At 37.9% G+C, this 25310-nt stretch overlaps 1 protein-coding gene, 1 non-coding gene and 1 pseudogene across 2 annotated transcripts in view; 1 reads left to right on the top strand and 2 right to left on the bottom strand.

Annotated features, from left to right (window-relative positions):
* Exd1 (exonuclease 3'-5' domain containing 1) overlaps positions 1–24357 on the top strand; it is a 60831-nt gene extending 36474 nt beyond the window's left edge. Inside the window, exons 7-12 of the mRNA XM_076848498.1 lie at positions 2225–2311; positions 8085–8189; positions 8269–8349; positions 14936–15079; positions 17638–17829; positions 22426–24357. Of these exons, the coding sequence (XP_076704613.1) occupies positions 2225–2311; positions 8085–8189; positions 8269–8349; positions 14936–15079; positions 17638–17829; positions 22426–23082 (1266 nt within the window). The 3' untranslated portion in view covers positions 23083–24357. The remainder of the gene's footprint in view (positions 1–2224; positions 2312–8084; positions 8190–8268; positions 8350–14935; positions 15080–17637; positions 17830–22425) is intronic.
* LOC143396189 (small nucleolar RNA U13) lies at positions 18582–18685 on the bottom strand. The gene has a single exon (XR_013091060.1). It is a non-coding gene; the product is annotated as a small nucleolar RNA U13 (small nucleolar RNA).
* LOC143393994 (small ribosomal subunit protein uS5 pseudogene) lies at positions 20531–21459 on the bottom strand (annotated as a pseudogene).
* Positions 24358–25310: the final 953 nt, after the last annotated feature.

Here is a 25310-nt window from a genome sequence, read left to right as displayed (position 1 = left end):
AACAGATTCTTTTTTACTTTTCTTAAAACCTTTATTGAGATATAATTCAAATGTCATATGATTCACCTTTGGAAAATGTACAGCTCACTGGCCTTTAGGGTACTCACAGAGTTGTCTTTCTGCCATCATAATGAATTTTGGAACATTTTCAATACTCTAGAAAGAAACCCCACACTCCCCACCTTTTAGCCATTACTCTCAACCCTGTCTCAGCCCCCAGCAACCACTAATTTACTTTCTGTCTCTGTGAATTTAACTCTTCAGGACATTTAATATAAAATCAGTCATGAAATAGGTGATCTTTGTTTATTTAACATAACGTTTGGAAATTTCATCCATGCTGTAGGGTATATTATTAGTATTTTACTTCTTTTTATCTTTTTATTGCTTAATAATACTATATTTATAGATATACTTCATTTTATTCATTCACCATATATTTGTGTGTGTGTGTGTAGTGCTGGTGATTGAACCCAGGGCCTTGTGCCTGTGAGGCAAGCACTGTACTAACTGAGCTATATCCTCAGCCCTCATTCACCATTTGATGGACGTTTGAGTTGTTTCTACTTTAGGGCTGTTATTAATAATGCTTCTATGAACATTCATATATAAGTTTTTATACGAACATATCCAAATAAAGCTTATTTTTCTTGGATAGATACCTAGTAGGGAATTTACTGGATTATTTAGTAATTTTTTAACTTTTTGAGGACTGGCCAGACTTTTCCAAAGCTGCTGCCTGTGATATTTTACATCCTGACTAGTAGTATATGAGGATTTTTACTTTTTTCATATCCTTGTCAATACTTGTTATTATCTGTCATTTTTTATTATAGTCATCTGGCTTGTGTGAAGGGGTATTTCATTATGATTTTGATTTACATTTCCTTGATGTCTAAAGATGATGAACATCTTTCTGTGAGCTTATTGACCACTTGTGTCACTTCTTTGGTGAACTATCTATTTAGATACTTTGCCTTTTATTTTGTATTTATTTTTTTGTACTGGGGATTGAACCCAGGGGTGCTTTACCACTGGGTGATAGCTGCAAGTCTTTTAATACTTTTTATTTATTTATTTATTTTAATTGTAGTTGGACACAATACCTTTATTTTATTTATTTATTTTTATATAGTGTTGAGGATTGAGCCCAGAGCCTTGCACGTGCTACGTGAGTGCTCTACTACTGAGCCATAACTCCAGCCCCAAGACTTTTTATTTTTTATTTTGAAACAGAGCTGAGTTTCTTAGCGCTTCACTGAGTTAATGAGACTGGCCTCAAACTTGCAATTCTCACACCTAAGCAATACTAAGTTGCTGGGTTTTCAGGCATGTGACACTTCACACCCACCCCACTTATTTCTGTAATTCTGAACAGTAGTTATTGTGTTCCTTTGAGATGTAGTAAATTGCCTATGTTAGGGCACCACAGTTTGCCTAAAGAATCTTGGCTTAAATACTAGAATTTTTCCAGCACCATCTGTGAAAATAAAAGGTATCACTTATAATTAATTCTCATTAGCATTTGGGGTATGAGTGATTTATCTTCCAATTGTGGTACACATTTGACAAAACTAAAAAGAGGATCAGAAGTGTTCAGTGATGATTTATGCATGCTTGTGAATCTGAATCAGTGTTTTAGATTGGTCAAATTTGTAAGATGAGGCAAAGTACAATGGTGTACACCTATAATTCTAGCTAACTGGGAGGCTGAGGCAGGAGGATCACAAGTTTGAGACCAGCATGGGCAACTCAGCGAAAACTTGTTTTAAAATAAAAAGGGCTGGGCATGTGGCTCAGTGGTAAAATTCTCCTGGGTTCAATCCCAGTACCAAAAACAAACAAAAACATTAGAGAAAATTATGTACTTTGTTTATCACAGATGCCATTCATGGTGTTATGATGCCAATATTTGTTCCCTGGAATTTTTTTTTCTCTTCCTTTTTTTCCCTCTTTTTCTTCCCCTTTCTTTCCCCTTCTTTTTCTCCCTCCTCCTTTCTTCTTCTACTGGGGATTGAATCCATTGACACTCTACCACTGAGCTATGTTCCTAGCCCTGTTTTTATTTTTATTTATTTATTTTTTAGTTTTAATTTTAGGATAGGACATTCCTAAATTGCTAAGACTGACTTTGAACTTCTGATCCTCCTGCCTCAACCTCCTAAGTGCTGAGTTTACAAGTGTGTACCACCACACCTGTCCCTTTTCTTCCTTATCTTACTAGATGCTCCATATCAAGAAGCAGAGTGTCCTGAGTGTGGCTGCAGAAGGAGCTAACGTGTGCCGCCATGGGAAACTGTGTTGGCTTCAGGTAAAAGATTTTTTAAAATGTTTTATGTTTAAATAATTGTACATTCAATATATTATTAATTGTCTTCTCTCTGTTATCCCTGCTATTATTATTCTGTAACTTGTTGGGAATGTACTTCATATTTTTAGTGCTCAATTTATTCTTTTCAAAAGAAGGAATTTCTAATAGATTCACTTTAATAGCCATCATTGCTATCTCACAGATTCTGCAGGAGATCTTCTTTCCCAACTTTGACCATCTTTCTGAAGTTAGGTTTGATACATGTCTCTGCCACACTAGGTGAGTTTCCTAGAGATGAGGGTACCATTATATCAAAAGAAGTTTGAAGTGAGCCTTAAATAACTAGAGGATGAGTAAGCTACCTTTGAGTCAAGCCAGAAGCATCAGTATGCAAGGTGGTCAAGAGAGCAAGCTGTATACCTCAACCAGGATTCACTATGAGAATATTTTTTCCAAGAATATAGCCAACTGAGTTAGCAATCTTCCCTCTTAAATTCCTCCTTCTGCAATATTCAGCTTCTCCAAGGAAAAGGAATAGAGGTGGCTGAGCCTAATTTTGCTTGGTATTAGATTGCCTCTCTTTTGTTCCCTGCACTTAATTGGTAAACCTTAGCTCTTAGAAAACCAAGTTAACACAAAAGCAAATTACTTAAACAAAAAAGCTTTTCTCTAACAAAACAGAATTAAGGACTTTCTGGTAATACATGCTTGGATAACTCTAGGTTATTTCTGAATTTGTCCCCTTTAATTTCCTAAGTACCAAAGGGAATGACTATCCAATTAGTTATAGATGTCCTCTTTGTGACTGGAAGCAAATTAATGGGCACATTTTCCCCAATCAAGCCCTTGGGCTTATGTGTTTAATTTTTTTTAAACAATCTCTGGCATTTTTTAAAAAATTATTCTTTTATATATATATATGACATTAGAGTGTATTTTGACATATTTTACATACATGCAGTATAACTTATTCTATTTTTTTAAAGGTTTATTTATTTTTTATTTTTGAGAGAGAGAGAGAATTTTTTTAAATATTTATTTTTCAGTTTTCAGTGGACACAACATCTTTGTTTGTATGTGGTGCTGAGGATCGAACCAGGCCGCAAGCATGCCAGGCGAGCGCGCTACCGCTTGAGCCACATCCCCAGCCCCACTTATTCTAATTAGAATCTCATTCTTGTGTATTCATATACGAACACAGGAAAGTTATGTCTGAATCATTTTACTGTCTTTCCTATTCCCATCCTCCCTCCCTTCCCTTCTTTCTCCTTTGTCTACTCCACTGAACTTCTATTATTCACCCCATCCCCCCAAAAAGTTAAAACAATTTTTTTGCATGTTTTGATTTTCACAGTCTGTTCTGAGATGTATCTACCTTCTAACAATATCAGAAATCACCTAGATCTATGATAACCACCTTCTAACAATATCAGAAATCATCTAGATCTATGATAGCCACCTTCTAAAAATATCAGAAATCACCTAGATCTATGATAGCCACTGGGCATAATCTGTATTATTTTGTGCATGTTGTGCCCATTTCAGTATTATTGCCATCATGATGGTGTTCAGCAATTTGAGCCCACATGGCTTAGTACTCTGTTTCAGATTTCTTCAGAACTGGGAAAGTGTTGGTGAGGATGACCAATTTCACTTTGCCCTGCCTATTCATCTTCAGAATGCCCTTGTACTCCAGCACATACTTTCCATTTAAGTTGATAGACTCCAGTGATGTTTTTGTCATCTTCCAGCATTAAGGTGTGGGATAGCTCCAACCAAAAGAAGCCACCAAGATGGCTGGGGAATGAGAAAGATAGTTCCCACCCATGTCCCACGCGAGCAGTTGAAAATGGGGTTCCTCTTGGTGGAATGCGCTGGCTGTCAAATAAAAGCTAAGGAAAATAGTGTAGCAAAAAAAAAAAAAAAAAAAAAAAAAAAAAATCACAGGACACAGAAAATTTTAAGAGCAGGGGCAGAATGGGCTAGCCAATCTTAGGGATCGAGCTTCTACACTGAAAAGAGCAAAATGGAGCCTACTCTTGCTTTATTTATATGAGGGATCATCAAAGATTTTCCATGGAATGTTCTTTGCCAAATAGGGTAGGAGGTTCCAACAGGTCCAGTTCCCAACAGGTTACACCCAACTCTGGAGCTACAGGAGGGATCTTCCTATTTCAGTGGAAACAAAGGTCATCTGCTTCGGGCAATCTAATGCACCCCTGGAAGCCGAGGACAGTTCTCACGGAAAAAACTAAATCTTTGTGGCTCCATTACTTGAGAAGACCCTCAAGTAATTCATGGCTGGCTTTCCGCAATGATTAATTTTTAAAAATTCTTTTTGTAGTTGTAGATGGATAGAATGCCTTTATTTTATTTGTTTATTTTTATGTGGTGCTGAGGATCAAACCCAGTGCCTCATGCATGCTAGGCAGGCGCTCTGCCACTGAGCTATAGTCCCAGCCCAAAGATAATTATTTTTTTTTAATTTTTTAAATTAAAAAAATTTTTTTTTATAAGGTGATTATTTTTTTAAATCCAAGTATAACATCAATTGTGCATTAAAAGCCAAAAAAAAAAATCAAATAATGGTAAAAGTTTAATGAGGAAAGAAAAATTCTTACTCTAATACTCCTTCAGAGGCAGTTTTTTTTAAGACTTTCATTATACAGTTGTTAAAGCAAAGTAAATTTATGTAGCACATTGAAAGCAATTATATTTTCCAAATTATATTTTCCTAACTTAGTTACATCACAATTTTTAGTTAAGACAGAATTCAAGATTTATGTTAGTAATACTATGTCTTGAACTGTTACTTCTTGCTGATCCAGATTGTTTTTCTTTTCTTGAACAAACTTTTTATTTTTCACAGAATTAATAATTACTCAGTTCCACAAGATAGCCCCTCACTTTAGATACCAGTCAGAAGCACAGGACACAACCTGTATCTGATTATAAATTTGGGGTTCCCACAACTTGCTTTTCAGGTTTAATTAATTTGCTGTAGTAACTCACAGAACCCAGGAAAACATTTTTACTCACATTTACTCATATAAGATAAAGGTTATAAAGGAGGCAGATAATCAGCCAGATGGAAGAGACCCATAGGGTAAAATGTTGAAAGAAGGGGTATGCCACCCTCCAGAAACTTCCTTATGCTTAGCTATCCAGAAACCCTCCAAACTCAGTCCTTTTGTGTTTTTATTTATTGTTTACTTTTTTAATTTTTTTGGTACCTGGGGATTAAACTCAGGAATACTTGAGCACTGAGCCACATCCCCAGCCCTATTTTCTTCTCATTAGCATATAAAAGATACTCATCACTATGGAGGCTCCAAGGGTTTCTGAAGCTGTAAGTCTGGAAATTAGAGGGGGATTAAATACATATTTCACATATCACAATTAGAATGGCATAGGTGAAACTGGTAAACATTAAAGTTAAGACTGTAGCTGGGTGTGGTGGCACATACCTGCAATCCCAGCTGCTTAGGAGGTGAGAAAGTGCCGCAGTCTGGCTGGGCACAAATCACTAGCCACTCACAGCTTTGTAGATTCAAACAGCAATTCTTTATTCCCGATCTCACACCGGCCTTCTACAAACACGTTCTGGGGAAATCCACGTTCTCTGCCCAAATCCACACCTCCACTGGGCTTCTGTCTCCCAAAAAATACTGTCTGAATCCTGTGAGAACTCAAGGGGAACTCAGGCAGCAGGATACGCCCTATTCCCAGCAGGAATAACCTTTCTAAACCAGAATGCCCTAAACCCGGATTGTCCTAAACCCGGAACGCCCTAAACCTGGATCTGCCCTGGTCCTTGAGCAAGGTCACTACAAAATGTCCTATTTCCATGAGTCCTTCCACTAAGCAACATGGGGTACGCTGGCAAGGAAATTGTCATACCTACTTGGCTAATGGCTCCCAGCATCTCCCCCCTTCTGATTAATTAAACAACAAGTAATGTGGCTTAAGGACCGTGCCTGGTAGGTTGTCCAATTCAACAAATGGTTCTTACCCGTCGTCAGAAAACTGACCTTTAGGCGTCAGCCTCCTGTCTTAGGTTGATACCACTGCAACTGGATCATACCCGTCACTGACTACCGGTCCAGCATACAGCCATACTTGTGGATAGGTCTATGCACCAGTGGGGGGGTGAGGTTCTTTGCCTCACCTCTCTTGGCCCCCAAATTTGGCCTTGGTGCCAGTGGGGGAGTGAGGTTAATATGGCTTAAGGACCGTGCCTGGTAGGTTGTCCAATTCAACAAATGGTTCTTACCCGTCATCGGAAAACTGACCTTTAGGCGTCAGCCTCCTGTCTTAGGTTGATACCACTGCAATTGGATCATACCCGTCACTGACTACCGGTCCAGCATATAGCCATTGGCCCCCAAATTTTAGACCATCACTAGCAGAAGGGAGGAGGATACAGAAATGCCACGACACCAAGCCAATTGACGGCTCCTTTGGAAAAATTGCATCACTGGTGACACCATCAGCAAAGATATGCCAGCACTGACAATGGCGGGGGCTGGAGATGTGGCTCAAGCGGTAGCATGCTCGCCTGGACTGCGTGTGGCCTGGGTTCGATCCTCAGCACCACATACAAACAAAGATGTTGTGTCCACCGAAAACTAAAAAAAGAAAACTTTAAAAAAAAAATTGTCTTAAAAAAAAAAAGAAAAGAAAAGAAAGGACAATGGCGAGTTCAAAGCCAGCCTCTTAGCAAGACCTTGCCTCAATATAAAAAATAAAGAGGACTGGGGTTTGGTTCATTGGTTAAATGCTCCTAGGTTCAATTCTTGGTACCAAAGGGAGTAAAAAAGTTGAGAGGATAAATAGTGGAAGTCTTACTCACGAGTTTATCCTTTTCTTTTCTTTGAAAAATTACAGTGATCGTGTCTGTTATATTGGAGATCCAACCCAGGGCTTCACGGATGCCTGGCAAGCACTTTACCATTGAGTTGTACCCCAAGCCCCACTGTATCTTTTTTAACTATGTAGGATCAATTTAAACCTGTTTTCCCTAAGAATCATTGAGTATCTATTATTTATTTAACACTGATGGTGTTAAATATTTTATCCATGTCTTTTTTTTTTTTTCTTTTTTCATGTGTGCTGTACTCTGGGGATTGAACCTAGGGGTGCTCTACCACTGAGCTATATTTCTAGCTCTAGTCCTTTTATTTTATTTTTTGCTACCACCAATCCCAGGAGTGCTTTACCACTAAGCCACATCCCCAACCTTTTTTATATTTATTTTATTTTGAGACAATGTCTCTATAAGTTACTTAGGGCCTTGCTAAGTTGCTGAGGCTGGCTTTGAACTTGTGCTCCTCCTATCTCACCCTCCTGAGTCACTAGGATTACAGGTGTGTGTACCACCACACCTGGCCCATCTCTTGTATTCTTTTTTTTTTTAATATTAATTTTTTAGTTTTTGGTGGACACAATATCTTTATTTTATTTTTATGTGGTACTGAGGATCAAACCCAATGCCTCATGCATGCTAAGTAAGTGCTCTACCACTGAGCCATAAACCCAGCCCCCACGTCTTATATTCTTTTTTTTTAATTTTTTTCTTAGTTGTAGTTGGACACAATACCTTTATTTTATTTTTATTCATTTTTATGTGGTACTGAGGATCAAACCCAGTGCCTTGCACATGCTAGGTGAGTGCTCTACTGCTGAGCTACAACTCCAGTCCTATGTCTTATATTCTTGATCTTCAGATCCACTCTCCACTTGCTCCTTATTCTAATGATGTGGTCTATTATAGGTGGCCACAAATAGCCGAGTTTACTTATTTGACATTTTCCTTCTGGGAAGTCGAGCTTTCAACAATGGACTTCAGATGATATTGGAAGACAAGAGAATTCTAAAGGTGAGTATTTAAGCTGATTTCTTTGCTAGAAGATTAGCAACCAGGTTCTAATAACTGTCTCCCTCTTCTGATTCCTCAGGTCATCCATGATTGTCGCTGGCTTTCCGATTGCCTCTCTCATCAGTATGGAATTATGCTGAATAATGTCTTTGACACACAGGTACTTAAAGGAAAACACTGGATTCAAACCAGTGCATGACATCTGGTAGAAAATAGTCCTTGTTCTGATAAATGATCAAAAGTCTCTCTCTCTCTCTTTTAGTGCACCATTGCTGCCCACTTCTTATATGTTTATACAGTATGTGAGAACATTTTGGTGAACGAAAAAAAAAAAAAAACTGCAGAAAAGTTAAAATTACTTGGTAATTTGTTTTCCTCATTTTGCTCCAGAATTTGTCAAATAAGAAGCAAAATCCAGGGGCTGGGGATGTGGCTCAAGCGGTAGCGCGCTCGCCTGGCATGCGTTCGGCCTGGGTTCGATCCTCAGCACCACATACAAACAAAGATGTTGTACCCGTCGATAACTAAAAAATAAATATTAAAAATTCTCTCTCTCTACCTCTCTCTTAAAAAAAAGAAGAAGAAGCAAAATCCATACTCCATGCCATTCAGAAACTTTGAGCAGTTTATGTGTCATTTAAAGTCTGACATGGGAAACTTTGTGAAACGAGCAATCACATATTGGCTTTTACCATCTCTGTACCTCAGGGGTATAGATTGTTCTGTCTATGCCTCCAAACCCTATTCTGGCCCAAAATAGCTGAAGAGGTATGATTTGACTCATATCCATGAGGCCTTAGAGAAATGAGAAAGCTGCTGGGCACAGTGGTGCATGCTTGTAATCCCAGTGCTTTGGGAGGCAGAGGCAGGGGAATTGGAAGTTGGAAGCCAGCCTCAGTAATTTAATGAGATCTTGTCTTTAAAATAAAAAAGGGTTGAGGATGTAGCTTAGTGGTAAGGTGTCCCTGAGTTCAATCCCAGGACCTAAAACAAAAATGAAAAGAGGCGGGGACTGAGGTTTTGGCCCAGTAGTAGAAAGCTCACCTAGTATGCATGAGGCACAGAGTTTCATCCTCAGTACCATAGATATAGAATAAAGATATTGTGTCAATCTAAAAAAAAAAAAAAAAAAAACCTGAAAAGAAACCCAGGCATGGTGGCACATGCCTGTAATCCTAGCAACTCAGGAGGCTGAAACAGGAGGATTTCAAGTTCAGAACCAGCCTTGCCAATTTAGTGAAGTTCTAAGCAACTTAGTCTGTACCTGTCTCAAAATAACAAATAGAAAAGGCTTAGGCTGGGAATGTAGCTCAGTGCCCCTGGGTTCAATCCCTGCTGCCAAAAAAAAGAGAGAGAGAGAGAGACAAAAATGAGAAATCTCTTGGGGCTGGAATTGTAGCTCAGGGGTAGAGTGCTTGCCTCACATGTGTGAGGCACTGGGTTCAATTTTCAGCACTGCATATAAATAAGTAAATAAAAGGTCCATCAACAACTAAAAAAATATGTATTAAAAAATGAAAAATCTCTAGATTATGTTAGCTCTTAGAGCTGACTTACATTTTTGGCTTTTCTGTGAGAGCAGTAAAACCACCAGTTTTTAAATTTTTTTTGAGGATTTTGTTTTGTTTTGTTTTGTTTTAGGTACTTGGGATTGAACCCAGGGGTGCTTTATCTCTGAGCCACATCCCCAGTCCTTCATTATGCATTCTTTATTTTCTTCTAGTTTTTAGGTTTATGCCAATGAAAGGGATACATATACCCAGAGCTGTGAAGAGGAATTAAACTAATGAATTGGTCAATTATTTTTGAGCAGCAATTCCTAAAAGTTCAATTTCATTACTATGTATGATTCAAGTTTGCTCTTTATACATGTTCATAATAAATTTTATGTCATTTATCTTATTTTCATATTCCTTTGGGGCTTCTCTCAAGAGCTTTGACTATATAGCATAGAGATGTCTTCTATGCTATGCTTACTCTAAAATGTAAGAGAATTGTTCATTGTTCCCTTGAGACCATCAGGTTTCTTTTTGACGGGGTGAGGAGATGAGGTACTAGGGATTTAACCCAGGGGCAATTTACCACTGAGCTAAGTAACCAGCCATTTTTTTGAGACAGTCTCACTAAATTGCTTAGGTCCTCACTAAATTGCTGAGGCTAGCCTTGAACTTGCAATACTCCTCCTCAGCCTCCCGAGCCCACAACAGTGCACCTGCTCCATTAGGCTTCTTGATTAGAACTCATATGTATTTCTAGTGTAGCCTTCAGCATATCTTTCCAAAATTTTCTTTTTAGATTTCCATAGTGCAAAAACAGGAATTTAGAATTTTACCAATTGTTTTCCGTTAACACAGTATATTTGTTTCCTATTCTTGATGTAACAAATCACCACAAATTTGGTGATCTAAAACAACACAAATATATTATCAAACAACTCTGGAGATCAGAAGTCTCAAATCACTTTTCCTAAGTTGAAGTCAGTGTGTCAGCAGGGTTTCTTATGGAGGCTCTCAAGGGGAGAGACTTTTCTTTACTTTTTAGTATCTAGTGACTACTTGTATTCCTTGCCTTATGGTCCCTTCCTCCATCTTTAAAACCCACATCCTTCTTTTCTCTGTTACCACCACTGGGTCACCTTCTCCTCTGACCATAGTAAAATCTCCCTGTCTCCTTTTTAAAGTATCACTTGTGGTCTGGGGTGGTCGCTCAGTGCTCGAGTGCTTGCCTAGTGTGTGTGAGGCCCTGGGTTGGATCCTCAGTACCACATAAAAATAAATAAATAAAATAAAGGTATTACATCCATCTACAACTAAAAAAAAAATAAAAATAAATAAATATAAATAAAATAATACTAAATACAGCTAAAAAATTAAAAAAAGAAAGACAGAAACACTTGTGGGTACATTTAGAGTCTACCCAGGTGATACAGGATAATCCCCTCATCTCTAGGTTCTTAACTTAATCACAGTGGTGAAGTCCCTTTTGCCATATCAAATAATATTCAAAGGTTCCAGTGATTAGAATGCCATATTATGGGGATCATTATTCAGCCTACCATAAATAGTTATTGCAATTATTTTTTTAAAAAAATAATATTTTTTAGTTGTAGATGGACACAATACCTTTATTTATTTATTTATTTATTTATTTTTTTTTTTCAAAAATCAGTCAACCATAAACATAAGCATTTATTTCAGGACTCTAATTCTATTCCATTGATCTATATGTATGTTCTTATTCCAGTGCCATGCTATTTTAATTACTGTAGTTTTTTTTAATTGATTGTTCAAAACATTACAAAGCTCATGACATATCATCTTTCATACATTTGATTCAAGTGGGTTATGAACTCCCATTTTTACCCCAAATACAAATTGCAGAATCACATCGGTTACACGTCCACATTTTTACATAATGCCATATTAGTGACTGTTGAATTCTGCTACCTTTCCTATTCCCTACTATCCCCCTCCCCTCCCCTCCCATCTTCTCTCTCTACCCCATCTGCTGTTGTTCAATTCTCTCCCTTGTTTCCCCCCTCTTTCCCCTCACAACCTCTTATATGTAATTTTGTGTAACAATGAGGGTCTCCTTCCATTTCCATACAATTTCCCTTCTCTCTCTCTCCCTTTCCCTCTCACCACTCATCTCTGTTTAATTTAATCTTTTCCTCATGCTCTTTCTCCCTGCTCTGTTCTTAGTTGCTCTCCTTATATCAAAGAAGACATTTGGCATTTGTTTTTTAAGGATTGGCTAGCTTCACTTAGCATAATCTGCTCTAATGCCATCCATTTCCCTGCAAATTCCATGATTTTGGTCATTTGTTAGTGCTGCATAATACTCCATTGTGTATAAATGCCACATTTTTTTTATCCATAAATCTATTGAAGGGCATCTAGGTTGGTTCCACAGTCTAGCTATTGTGAATTGTGCTGCTATGATCATTGATGTGGCAGTATCCCTATAGTACGCTCTTTTAAGGTCCTCAGGGAATAGTCCGAGAAGTGCGATAGCTGGGTCAAATGTTGGTTCCATTCCCAGCTTTCCCAGGAATCTCCATATAGCTTTCCAAATTGGCCGCACCAATTTGCAGTCCCACCAGCAATGTACAAGTGTACCCTTTTCCCCACATCCTCGCCAGCACTTATTGTTGTTTGACTTCATAATGGCTGCCAATCTTACTGGAGTGAGATGGTATCTTAGGGTGGTTTTGATTTGCATTTCTCTGACTGCTAGAGATGGTGAGCATTTTTTCATGTACTTGTTGATTGATTGTATGTCCTCCTCTGAGAAGTGTCTGTTCAGGTCCTTGGCCCATTTGTTGATTGGGTTATTTGTTATCTTATTGTTTAATTTTTTGAGTTCTTTGTATATTCTGGATATAGGGTGAGTTAATAACAAGAATAAACAAATGGGACTTACTTAAACTAAAAAGTTTTTTCTCAGCAAGAGAAACAATAAGAGAGGTAAATAGGGAGCCTACATCCTGGGAACAAATTTTTATTTTATTTATTTATTTTTATGTGGTACGGAGGATCCAACCCAGTGCTTCAAACATGCACTGAGTCACAACCTCAGCCCCTAGGTATTGAAATTCTTAATTTTTTTAAATTTTTTTAGTTGTCAATGGACCTTTATTTTATTTATTTATATGTGGTGTTGAGATTCCAACCCAGTGCCTTACACATGCTAGGTAAGCCCTCTGCCATTGAGCCACAATCCCAGCCCCAAACTTTTATTTTTTTAAATTTTTTTTTCTTTTAAAGAGAGAGAGAATTTTTTTAATATTTATTTTTTAGTTCTCAGCGGACACAACATCTTTGTTGGTATGTGGTGCTGAGGATCAAACCCGGGCCGCACGCATGCCAGGCGAGCGCACTACCGCTTGAGCCACATCCCCAGCCCAAGAAATTCTTAATTTGATTATCTTTTCATACCAAAACTTTTATTAATAAAGTTGCTAATATATAATAGAAAAAAATTCTCAAAATTTATTTTCCTTTGCCCAGTCCTTTCCTTTCTTTTCCTTTTGGTTCCCACAGGCATCAAAGTATAGTAAATGACATTATACTAGGCAAATAAAAGAAAGTGGATAAGAACACTTTACCCAGGTGTGGTGGCATATTCCTGTAATCCCAACTAGTAGAGAGACTAAGGTAGGAAGATGGCAAGTTTGAGGCTGGCCTGGACAACTTAGTGAGACTCTGTCTCACAATTAAAAAAAAAAAAAAAATGGTGGAGGGAGGGAAGTTCATTGGATTAGACAAAGGGAAATGAGGGAAGGAAGGAGGTTTGGAAATAGGAAAGACAGTAGAATGAATCAGGCATAAATTTTCCTATGTTCTTATGTGAATATACGACTAGTATAACTCCATACTCCATGTATTTTTTTAAATTTTTTTTTTAGTTGTAGATGGACTTAATACCTTTATTTTCTATTTTTATGTGGTTCTGGGGATCAAATCCAGTGTCTCACACATGCTAGGCAAGCACCGTACCACCGAGCCACAACCCCAGCCCTCCATGTATGTTGTTTTTTTTTGAGTGATGTCATACTCTTTTTTAAAAATATTTATTTATTTATTTTTGTTGTAGTTGGACACAACACCTTTATTTCACTTGTTTATTTTTGTATGTGGTGCTGAGAATTGAACCCAGGGTCTCACACGTGCAAGGCGAGCGCTCTACAGCCGAACCACAACCCCAACCCCTCCATGTATATTTAATATGCCAAAATATACTCTACTGTCATGTATATCTAAAAAGAAAAAATAAAAAATTTTTAAAAACCTTTAAGGACTTGAACTGGGGGTAGTCATGCATGCGATAATCCCAGGGGCACAGGAGGCTGAGGCTGAGATTCACAAGTCCAAACCCAGCCTCAGCAATTTAGCAAGGCCCTGAGAGAAAGAGAGGGAGAGATAAAAAAACAAAAACAGAAAAAAAGTCAGTAGTTTCTACTTTTAAAAATTATTTCAAAATAATAAACAACTTTAAATTTCCTGGTGGTGTGGCCTAACGTGGATCCTTGGGGAAAATGGTATTTAAAGTATTTCTCTTAAAATAGTTTCTTCTTGTTGTTGGTTTTGGTACTGGGGATTGAACTCAGGGATGCTTAAACATTGAGCCACATCTCCAATCTTTTTTTTATATTTTATTAGAACAGGGTCTTGCTAAGTTGCTGAGACTAGCTTTGAACTCCCAATCCTCCTGCCTCAACCTCCTGAGCTGTTGGGATTACAGGTGTATACTACCACACCCAGTTTAAAATAGTTTTTAAGATAGCTAAAACTAAAAACTTAAAATAGATTTTTTTTTGGTACCAGGAATTGAACCCAGGACTATTCAAGGTATATTCAACTACTGAGCCATATCTCCAGCTCTTTTTATTTTTATTTATTTTATTTAAGTTTTTTTAAATTGTCAATGGACCTCTATTTTATTTATTTATATGTGGTGCTGAGAATTGAACCCAGTGCCTCACACATGCTAGGCAAGAATTCTACCACTGAGCCACAACCCCAGCCCTTATTTTTTACTTTGAAACAGAGTCTTACTAAATTGCTTAGGGCCTCACTAAATTGCTGAACCTTGCTTTGAACTTGGGATCCTCCTGCCTCAGCTTACTGAGCATCTGGGATTATAGGCATGACTCACCACTACTGGCCAAAATAGTTTTTAATATAATTTTGAGATAGTTTTCTGTATACACTTAACTGGTTAATTTGTCCTTTTTAACACTGCAGGTAGCAGATGTCCTTCAGTTTTCCATGGAAACAGGTGGCTTTCTTCCAAATTGCATCAGTACTCTTCAGGAAAATTTAACTAGACACCTTAAAGTAGCCCCTAAATATCTCTTCTTTCTAGAAGAAAGACAAAAACTGATTTGGGTAAGTATTAAGGGATATCCCATTTGATGTTAATTTTTCAAGTGTTTTCTTGAGCACCATTAATAGTCTATTATGTTGCCAGGTACAATGGTACATGCCAGTAATCCAAGGAGGTTTAGAGGCTGAGGCAGGAGAATCACAAGTTCAAAGAAAGCCTCAGCAACTTAATGAGGTCCTAAGCAACTTCATGAGAATCTGTCTGAAAATATAAATATATAAATAAATAAATAAATAAATAAATAAATAGTCTGGATGTTTCTAAATTGTTAGTGCCCCTGGCTGTTGGCTGCCATGTAAGCATATGAGCATTGCCAGAATCTTAGTTGTGCCAAGTAGAAAAAGGTTTCAGTTGGAGAAAAGATTTGTTGATTATCATTTTTAAAGTATTCTGAAATAAAACCAGGCTTTCTTGAGCCTACCTATAATCTCAGAAATTTGGGAGGCTGAGGCATGAAAGATTAAAGTTCAAAGCAAGCCTCATCAATTTAGCAAGGCCCCAAGCAACTTAGTGAGACCCACTCTCAAAATAAAAAGGGCTGGGAATGGGCAAAGAGGAGAGAGGGGTGGGGAGAGGAATATGGAGGCAGGAAAGATGGTGGAATGAGATAGACATAATAAATTACACATATATAAAATGTACAATTTGGTTAGTTTCAACATTGGTATATCCCTGTGAAATTATCACCAAAATAAGGGGAAAAAAATCTGTATAGCTCCCTCTCCATGACCTACTGTAGAAATAGAATCAATCAGTATGTACGTGTGGATTATTTCATTTAACAGAATTATTTTGAGAGTTATCATGTTATAGCATGATCATATACTTCTTTTTGTTGCCTAGTTGTATTCTGTGGTGTGCATTTATCACAGTTTACTCATGTGTTGCTATGAATGGTATGAATATTTGTGGATAGGCTTTTGTGTTGATGTATACTTTTCACTCTATCTGGCAAGTATCTAGGAATAGAATTGATAGATGATATTGTAGATGTTATGGTTCACTTTCAAATTGTTTTCCAATGGGCCTTTATTTATGCACATTCCCATCCAGAAGTGTATGAAATTTCTAGTTCCTATGCATCCTTGACAACACTTGGTCACTCTTTTTAATTTTAGTCATTCTTATGGGTATTGACAATATATGGTTTTAATTCAACACTCATAGTGTTGAGCATCTTCTGTATTTATTTACCATCTGTATGTCATTTTTTTTTTCTTTTTATGGCACTGGGATTCAACTCATGGGCACTCTGCACACCCCCTTTTTATTTTGAAATATGTTCTTGTTAAATTTCCAAAGCTGACCTGAACTTGTAATCCTCCTGCCCAGCCTCCTTCGTCACTGGGATTGCAGGTGTGAACCACTATGCCTGACTTATTTATCATCTTTAATTTTAAAAAGTAAGGTAAGACCTGGCCAGTCGCTGTGGCACATGCCTGTAATCCCAGCAGTTCTGGAGACTGAGACAGGAGGATGGTGAATTCAAAGCCAGCCTCAGCAATGGTGAGAAGCTAAGTAACTTAGTAAGACCCTGTCTATAATAAAATACAAAAATTGGGCTGGGGATGTGGCTCAGTGGTTGAGTGCCCCTGAGTTCAATTCCTGGTCCCCCCCCACACACAAAAAAAAGTAAGTTAAGCCCTGCTTGGTGACTCACCCCTGTAATCCCAACTACATGGGGGGGCTGAGGTAGGTGGATATCAAATTATAGGCTGGACTAGGCAATTTAGTGAAGACCTTTCTCAAAATTTAAAAAGGACCTTGGATAAGCTCAGTGATAGAGTGCCTCTGAGTTCAATACTCAGTACCAGAAAAACAAAAATTAAGTTAGGTTGTTTGCTTTCTTAAAAAAAAAAAAAAGTGGGGGGTGGGGATATGACTCAGTGGTTAAGTGCCTCTGGGTTCAATCCCTGGTACCCCCACCTTGCTCTTACCCCCCCAAAAAGTATTCTGAAATATAATTCCATGTTGGGATAATTAGGAAACTTTTATAGGAATCTGGATTAAGCTGGGTGCTGTGGCACACCTCTGTAATCCCAGTGACTCCAGAAACTGAGATGGTAAGATTTCAAGTTCAAAGCCAGCCTAGACAATTTAAGATGTTGTTCAGTGTTTAAGCACCCATTTCAATACCCAGTAACCATCCCCGCCAAAAAAAAAAAAAAAAGAAAGTGAATTAAGCTGATGGAAATAAAATTATCCAAGTTATTTCTCCCAAAATAATATAAATTTTCTTTATATTATGACCACCAGTATCCTTGAATATAAACTTAGATCATGACCATACTGCCTACAGATTTGGACATATACTCCAGTCTGTTGCCTCCAACTTTGAGAACTCCTGATTGACCAATCTCCCTGTGTCTCTCATGCACCCTGTATATGTATGGGTATGGGTGCATGCATGTACTCAGAAAGCTACTGATGGTGTGAAAGTAGGAGGTAAAAATAGAAGGGAATAACAGTATTTTAGATTAAGCAACCTTTATACAATTATTTTCTGTAAAGTTTTACTTACTCTTCATTTAAAAAAAAAAAATTGTTTGGGTGTTTCTAGGAGAATCCAGAAGTGTGGTTCACTAGACCTCTTCCACCCTCTTTGCTGAAAATTTTGGCCCTGGAGGCAACCTACCTGCTACCCCTTCGCTTGGTACTTATGGATGAGATGATGTCTGACCTAACTACTCTGGTGGATGGGTACCTAAACACCTATAGAGAAGGGTCTGCAGACCGGCTTGCAGGCATGGAGGTATGTGCACTTCCTTTTCTGCAGTTTTTGCCTCTTCCTCACGAGGGCACAATGATACCGATTCATCATAACCATAGTAACTTTCATGGGCAGACTTAGTGATAAATATTCTTAAAGAGAATATGGTTTATGCTTGATCCATCCCTTTCAGCACCTTTTCCCAAAATCATTATGTTTCCAATGAATGTTTCTGTCAATCAAGTAAACATAAGATTTTATGAATTATTTTTATGCAGCCAGAGTAACATAAGAGTGTATAAGTGAGCAGTTGGTGACCAATAGATAGATGGATAGATAGATAGAGAGATAGATAGATAGAAAGAAAGAAAATAAATAAATATAAATATGTACACACACATATATAAATAAAATAAGTCAACCATCATAAGTCAAAGATCGTCTGTATATGAAACAGAGTTTACAGCTGACAAAGCCCAAAATATTTATTCAATTCAATATTTATTCAACTTACTACACATTGTATACATATATTAAAATACACACTGTACTTGATAAGTGTGTACAATTAATATGGCAATTAAAAATAAAGATGTAGGGGCTGGGGTTGTGACTCAACTGTAGAGCACTTGCCTAGCTCGTTTGAGGCGCTGGGTTCGATCCTCAGCACCACATAACAATAAATAAAGATATTGTGTCTAACTACAACTAAAAATATTAGATAAATAAATAAATAAAATAAAGATGAATAAAAACTCCACTTAAATGTATGATATTTTGTTTTTTTTTTTTCACGTCAGACCAGAAATGTGCCAATATCATAGAAAGGCTTGAGGAAGGAACATCTCACACAATATCATGAAAACCTAATTATCATGTTTATGAACTACAAAAGACCTATATATTTTTATTTTAATGTGTTATTGGATTCTAGTTCCAAACATGGTTCAATGTTAGGATATTTCTCCATTTTAGTAGAGCCAAGAAATATTTATGATTATCTCATAAATGCTGAAAAAAATTTGTATAATCCTTTACATGCATTACTGATTAAAGTCAGAATGGATGGGTACTTTTTTAACACATGGGGCCAGGCATGGTGGTGCATGCCTGTAATCCCAGCAACTTGGAGACTGAGGCAAGAGAATCTCAAATTCAAAGCCAGCCTCAGCAGCTTAGTGAGACACCAAGCAATTTAGCAAGACCCTGTCTCAAAATAAAAAATGCGGGCATGTAGCTCCATGGTGGAAAAAAATCCCAGTACCAAAAAACAACAACAACAAATAAACAAAAACTGCCACAAGCAAAAAGAAAATTTAACAAAATAGTAATAATATAAAAGTTAATAGGTTTTCTAAATCTATATAAACAGCTAGAAAATATAATGGGAGAAAACACCCTATGTATAGTTGTATCAAAAAATACAGGTTGCCAGGTGTGGTGGCGCATACCTGTAATCCCAGCAGCTCAGGAGACTAAAGCAGGAGGATTGCAAGTTTAAGACCAACCTCAGTGACTTAGCAAGGCCCTAAGCAACTTAGTGAGACCCTGTCTCAAAATAAAAAATAAAGGGGCTGGGGATGTGGCTCAAGCGGTAACGCGCTCGCCTGGCATGCGTGCGGCCCGGGTTCGATCCTCAGCACCACATACAAACAAAGATGTTGTGTCCACCGAAAACTAAAAAATAAATAAATAAATATTAAAAAAAAAATAAAATAAAATAAAAAGGGCTGGGGATGTGGCTCAGTGGTTAAGTGTCCCTGGGTTCAATCCCTGGTACAAAAAAAAAAAAAAAAGACATATAAATGAAGCAAACATTTTAATATTACTGCACAGTGTAAAAGAACACTTAAATGAATGGGAACACTAAAAATTTTTAGCTATTGATTATTCCTAAATTAGTCTTTGAATTTAATTCTATTCCCATAAAAATAGTAACACCTGAATTATTATGACAGATTGTCATTACAGACTTTGTAAAAACCAGTAAATATGCATGAATAGCCAGGAAACCTTGGGAAAAGGAGTATGCTGAAAGAAGACTGGCTTTGTAAAATATTAAAACAAAGCTACATTAAAACATTTTTTTAATTAACTTTTTTTAATATTTATTTTTTAGGTGTAGATAGACACAACACAATGCCTTTATTTTTATGTGGTGCATGAGGATCGAACCAGGTCCCGCCTGTGTCAGGCGAGAGTTCTATCGCCGAACCACAATCCCAGCCCTAAAAAGTTTTTGACTGATACATGATTAAGCAGGTCGATGGAATGAAGTAGAGAGCCAAGAAATAAACTCAGTATCAATTTGCCAAGATGATTGTAATAAATTAGCATTTCCAATCAATGGGAGAAATTATTCAGTAAAGGGTCTTAGGCAATTAATTTACAAACATAGAGGAGGAGAACCAGAGTTGGATTGTTCTCTTTCATTACAACAAAATAAACTCCTTGGATCAAGTAGTTGTATAAAAAAAGTGAAATTAGATGGGGCTAGGGTTGTAGCTCAGTGGTAGAGCACTTGCCTAGCACATGTGCAGCACTGGGTTCTATCCTCAGCACTACATAAAAATAAATAAATAAAATAAAGGTATGGTGACCATCTACTACTAAAAAAAGTTTTTAGTGAAATTAGAAAATTATTAGAAAAAATAATTTAAAAATTTTAATACAGGAATTTTTTAATGTAACACAAGAATACTCAAAGTTCATACATAAAAAATTCATAAATTTTTTTTGGGGGGGTTTCATTCACTTTATTATTTTTGTATAAAAACCCTATGTTGTAGCCACAGCTGGAGCCTGGGTCCTCTGTACAGAGACTCTGGTATGGGTTTTCACAAGATGGTCAGTGAATTCCTGATAAGGAGACTTCGTGAACACAGTCTCTTTCCAGAGATCAGGGGTCAAATAGCTGTATGTCTTGGAGATGGCATCAAAGGTGGCCTTGGCAAAATTGCCCAAGGTGGCAGTGCAGCCCCTGGCAGAAGTGTAGCAGTCATCAATACCAGCCATCATCAGTAGCTTCTTGGGTACAGGAGCTGAGACAATGCCAGTACCTCTGGGGGCAGGGATGAGCCGTACCAGCACAGAACCAAAACGTCCTGTCACCTTGCAAGGGACAGTGTGAGGCTTGCCAATCTTGTTTCCCCAATAGCCTCTTCTGCACAGGAATGATGGAGAGCTTGGCCAGGATGATGGCCCCTCAGATAGCAGTTGCTACCTCCTAGGAGCATTTTACACCATTTTAAACCGTTGTAGTCCCCAATAGCTACAAATGCCTTGAATCTGGTCCGCTGGCCAGCACGAGTCTGTTTCTGTACAGGCATGATCTTCAAAACCTCATCCTTGAGTGATGCCCCCAAGAAAAAGTCAATGATCTCAGACTCCTTGATGGGCAAAGAGAAGAGATAGATCTCCTCCAGGGACTTGATCTTTATGTCCTTGACCAGGCGACCCAGCTTGGTGACCGGGATCCACTCCTTGTCTTCGGCCTTGCCTCCAGGAGCCCCGCAGCCACAGCCCCGGCCCATCCACGGCCTCGGCCGCGGCCTCGGAGACCCGCTGCTGAAGCCTCCTTGGAAGCCGCCGTGGCCACCCATTCGGGGGGGGGGGGGGGGGGGGCCGGGACCTCCGGGACCTCCCGCTGCACCAGCGTCATCCGCCATTTGGTGTTTTTCCAGGGAAGAAGAAAATTCATAAATTTGACTTTGCAAACTTGGTGTGATAGTTGGGCCTAGTGACATGTGCCTGTAATAGCAGCTATTTGAGATGCTGAAGCAGAAACATTGTCCGAGAACAGGACTTGAGGCCAGCCTGGGCAATGTAACTAAATCCTGCTTCAAAATGAAAAATAAAAAGGCCTGGGGACATAGCTCAGTGGTGGGTCACTCTGTGTGTGTGTGTGTGTGTGTGTGTGTGTGCGCGCGCGCGCGCGCGCGTGCGCGCGCGTTGGGGGTGGGCGACACAACAGGTTTGGTTAAGTAAGTTACAATATGTCCACATAGCCCTTAGAAATGGAACAATCTCCTAAACATTTTTTTGAAGTAAAAAAACAAACAAAAACAAGATGCTGAAGAATATATAATGTATGGTATCATTTGTGTAGAATGATTTTAGTTACCAACATTAAAAGTTAGGGGAAAAACCAAAGATGCCATCAAGACTGGGAGTGTAATTCAGTAGTAATGCACTTGCCTACCATGGGCAAGGCTCTGGGTTGGATATCCAGTATTGCAAAAATAATAAAAAAGTAATGCATTGGAAATATAAACATGTAATAAGGTGTATATGTATACACTTATAATCATATATGCAGACTTCCTCTGGTAGGTTACACAAGAAACAGCTTTTTAGAAGATGCATCTGCTAAGGCAACTGGGGCCAGGTTGGGAGACTTACTTTCCCTGTATAATCTTTACACATACATATGTACACACACATGCGGACTCATTAGCTTTTCATAATATTTTTGCTCAAAAATAGTACAATTATAGTTGAAGACACTAGAGGGTGATATATGAACACATTTGAATAGACTCTAGAGCACCTATTCTTGTCAGGTATAATAGAAGTGATTTTTAAGTACCATATTCAAAGGTTAGCTACCATAAACCTATGTCCATTTTCTTTTCTTAGCCTACATGTATGGAGCTTCCAGAGGAGCTACTTCAACTCAAGGACTTCCAGAAGGAGCGCAGAGAGAGAGCTGCAAAAGAATATAAGGTGAATGCAAAGGGACTCCTAATAAGGACTGAGCTATGCCCAAAGAAATCAGTGGCAGAGACAACAGGAAAAGAGGAAAAAGTCAGAGGTTTCTTATTTTGTAAAAATTCTGGAATAGATAAAGCTCCAAGTTTTACATCTCCGGAATTTCATGAGGATGTGAATTTTTTGAAAGAAGGAGCTAAACAAACAACAGTGAAGTCTCATCTACCTCCCATAAAGGAAGGAGAAGCCAGTGACAATTCCAGTAACAAACTCATTTGTCCCGAATTAAAAGGGTTAAAGGAGCAAAGAATAACTCAGAAAGAACGCTTTATAATACCCAAGCATGAGTTCCAGGCAAGTTTTTCTTTGAAAGAAGAGATAGAACAGTTATTGATGGTGGAAAATAAGGAAGATTTCACATGCACAAAGCAAGAAGTGTCAGTGTCTTCTCTTCCTCAGGAAACCAGAGTGTCACCAGCTGACACCTTTCATCCTTTCAAAAAAGCTGTGATTTCCACACTCCCTCCCTGTCCAGCCTTGGAGAAAACAGATTCATGGATAAATCCTTCTTTAAATCTGCCTTAGGATTTATAGTTTGTCTCTGAGGCCATAAAGATGGCTCATTTCTCTGCCATACAGGGCCTTTCGAAATGCTTAAGTTTCTCATGTTGTAAGTTTTGTATGCCTCCATTATAGTCTTCAGGGAAAATTATATTCTCTTGCTTACTGCTGAGTTCCTGGTATTTGGGTTAGAATGAGAATGAATAACTAATGAAAGAAGTACAATTTCTGATTATGTCACTATGCAGAAATGTTGCCAGTGGACAGAGTAAATTATTTCTCATAATTTGGATTAAGAGGATTTGAAGAAGGGAGAAATCTTGGCCTTAGTATCAGGAAGGATCTGTCATTTAAAATTTTTGCTTTGTGTTTTGGCTTTCAGATTTGTTTGAAGGGGGATCTGCAAAATTCCTATTCATAGGCTGAAAAATATTGGTAGTACTTTTTTTAGTAAAAAAAAAAACAAAAAACTAATGAACAAAAAACTAGAGGGTGATATATGAACACATTTGAATAGACTCTAGAGTACCTATTCTTGTCAGGTATAATAGAAGTGATTTTTAAGTACCATATTCAAAGGTTTAGCTATCATAAACCTATGTTCATTTTCTTTTCTTAGCCTACATGTATGGAGCTGCCAGAGGAGCTACAAAAAATTGCCAGTACTTTTCTCCTCTTAAAATATAACTTTTTGCCTAAATTCTGAATGTTTTATTGGTCTTATATTTTACACAAACAATAGTTGATGTTATTGTAGGAATCAGTATCTCAATTTTAATTTTTTCTTATTTCATTTACTTTCAGCAGTTTTTATTTATTTCCTAACAAAGCAGGAGCTTTGCATTTCTTTTTAGTGTGTCTATTATGTGAACTTGAAATTTGACTGAACTCTATTTGCCTGGAGTTGGTACACTTTCTTAGGGTAAAAGGGAGGCATCTTGTATCGAGCCTTTTTTATTTTGAGTACTTGCAAATTACTCACATTCTTTGGCATAAAATAACCAATAAACTTGTTTTGGCATTAGTTTAACTCTCTCTTTCCTTAATGAGGTGAGGTAGGAAGACGTTGGAATAAATCTGGATTTTCCAGGTCTATAGTATAGTTTAGAAATCTATAATTTGACTGTTACAGGACTATATTACTTATTGCACTTAGGGGAAATTTAGGGACAGTCTAAGGTTAGGAACATCACTGTACTTGCTGATTCTGAGTGCTAAATAAAGAATTGCTGTGCCCTTCCTAACTGCAGAACCCAGACTTAGTCTGAGTTTAAGATTAAGGCATATCCAACAATAGTCGCCTCAGCCCAAAATTGCGTTGTCTCACCTTGTCCCTAGTTCAGAAAGTCACCTGGAGCTACTGTGCTTGATGGATCATTTTAGGTGAATGCATTTTCAGGTTGAGCCCAGAATGTGGTTACTCTAGGGTTACTCTAGAAGGGGTGTAAATTCTTGTAAAATTCTTAGAATTGTTTAGCTTCTTGTGAAATCATTAAGTTACTACTCATAGCACACACACATACAGACACATACACAGACACACTAAGAAGTATAAAATGCAATAGTTTTCATATTAAAAAAGGATTTTTCTTTCATTGCATAAGTTTTGTTGTGCTTGAATAAGAACAGCTGAGCATGGTGGGGCAGACCTGTAATCCGAGCTATTTGGGACACTGACTCAGGAGGATCCTAGTTAAGGGCAGCTTCAGCAATTTAGCAAGACTCTTTCTTTCTTTCTCTCTCTCTCTCTCTTTCTTGTACTGGGGATTGAACTCAGGGGCACTCAACCACTGAGCCACATCCCCAGCCCTATTTTGTATTTTATTTAGAGATAGGGTCTCACTGAGTTGCTAAGTACCTTGCCATTGCTGAGGCTGGCTTTGAACTGGAGATCCTCCTGTCTCAGCCTCAAAACAAAAAATAAATTTTTGTTTCTCAAAACAACAAATAAAAATGGCTGGGGATGTAACTCAGTGGTAAAGCCTCTGGTTCAATCCCCATGATCAAACAACAACAACAAACAAAAGGCTCAATATGATAGCCTTTAGCCACATGTAGCTATTTAATTTTAAAATTAAGAGCCAGGTGTGGTGGTGCATGCCCGTAATACCAGTAACTCAGGAGGCGGAGGTAGGAGGATAGCAAGTTCAAAGCCAGCTAAAGCAACTTAGCAAGACCCTCTCTCAAAACAAAATATAAAAAGGGCTGGAGACATTTAAGGTCCCTAGTTCAATCCCCAGTACATAAATAAA

Source organism: Callospermophilus lateralis, chromosome 3 (assembly GCF_048772815.1).
Source record: "Callospermophilus lateralis isolate mCalLat2 chromosome 3, mCalLat2.hap1, whole genome shotgun sequence".
Classification (NCBI taxonomy): Eukaryota; Metazoa; Chordata; class Mammalia; order Rodentia; family Sciuridae; genus Callospermophilus; species Callospermophilus lateralis.
Note: the sequence above shows the minus strand (reverse complement) of the source record. Positions and strands in the feature narration are given on the sequence as shown.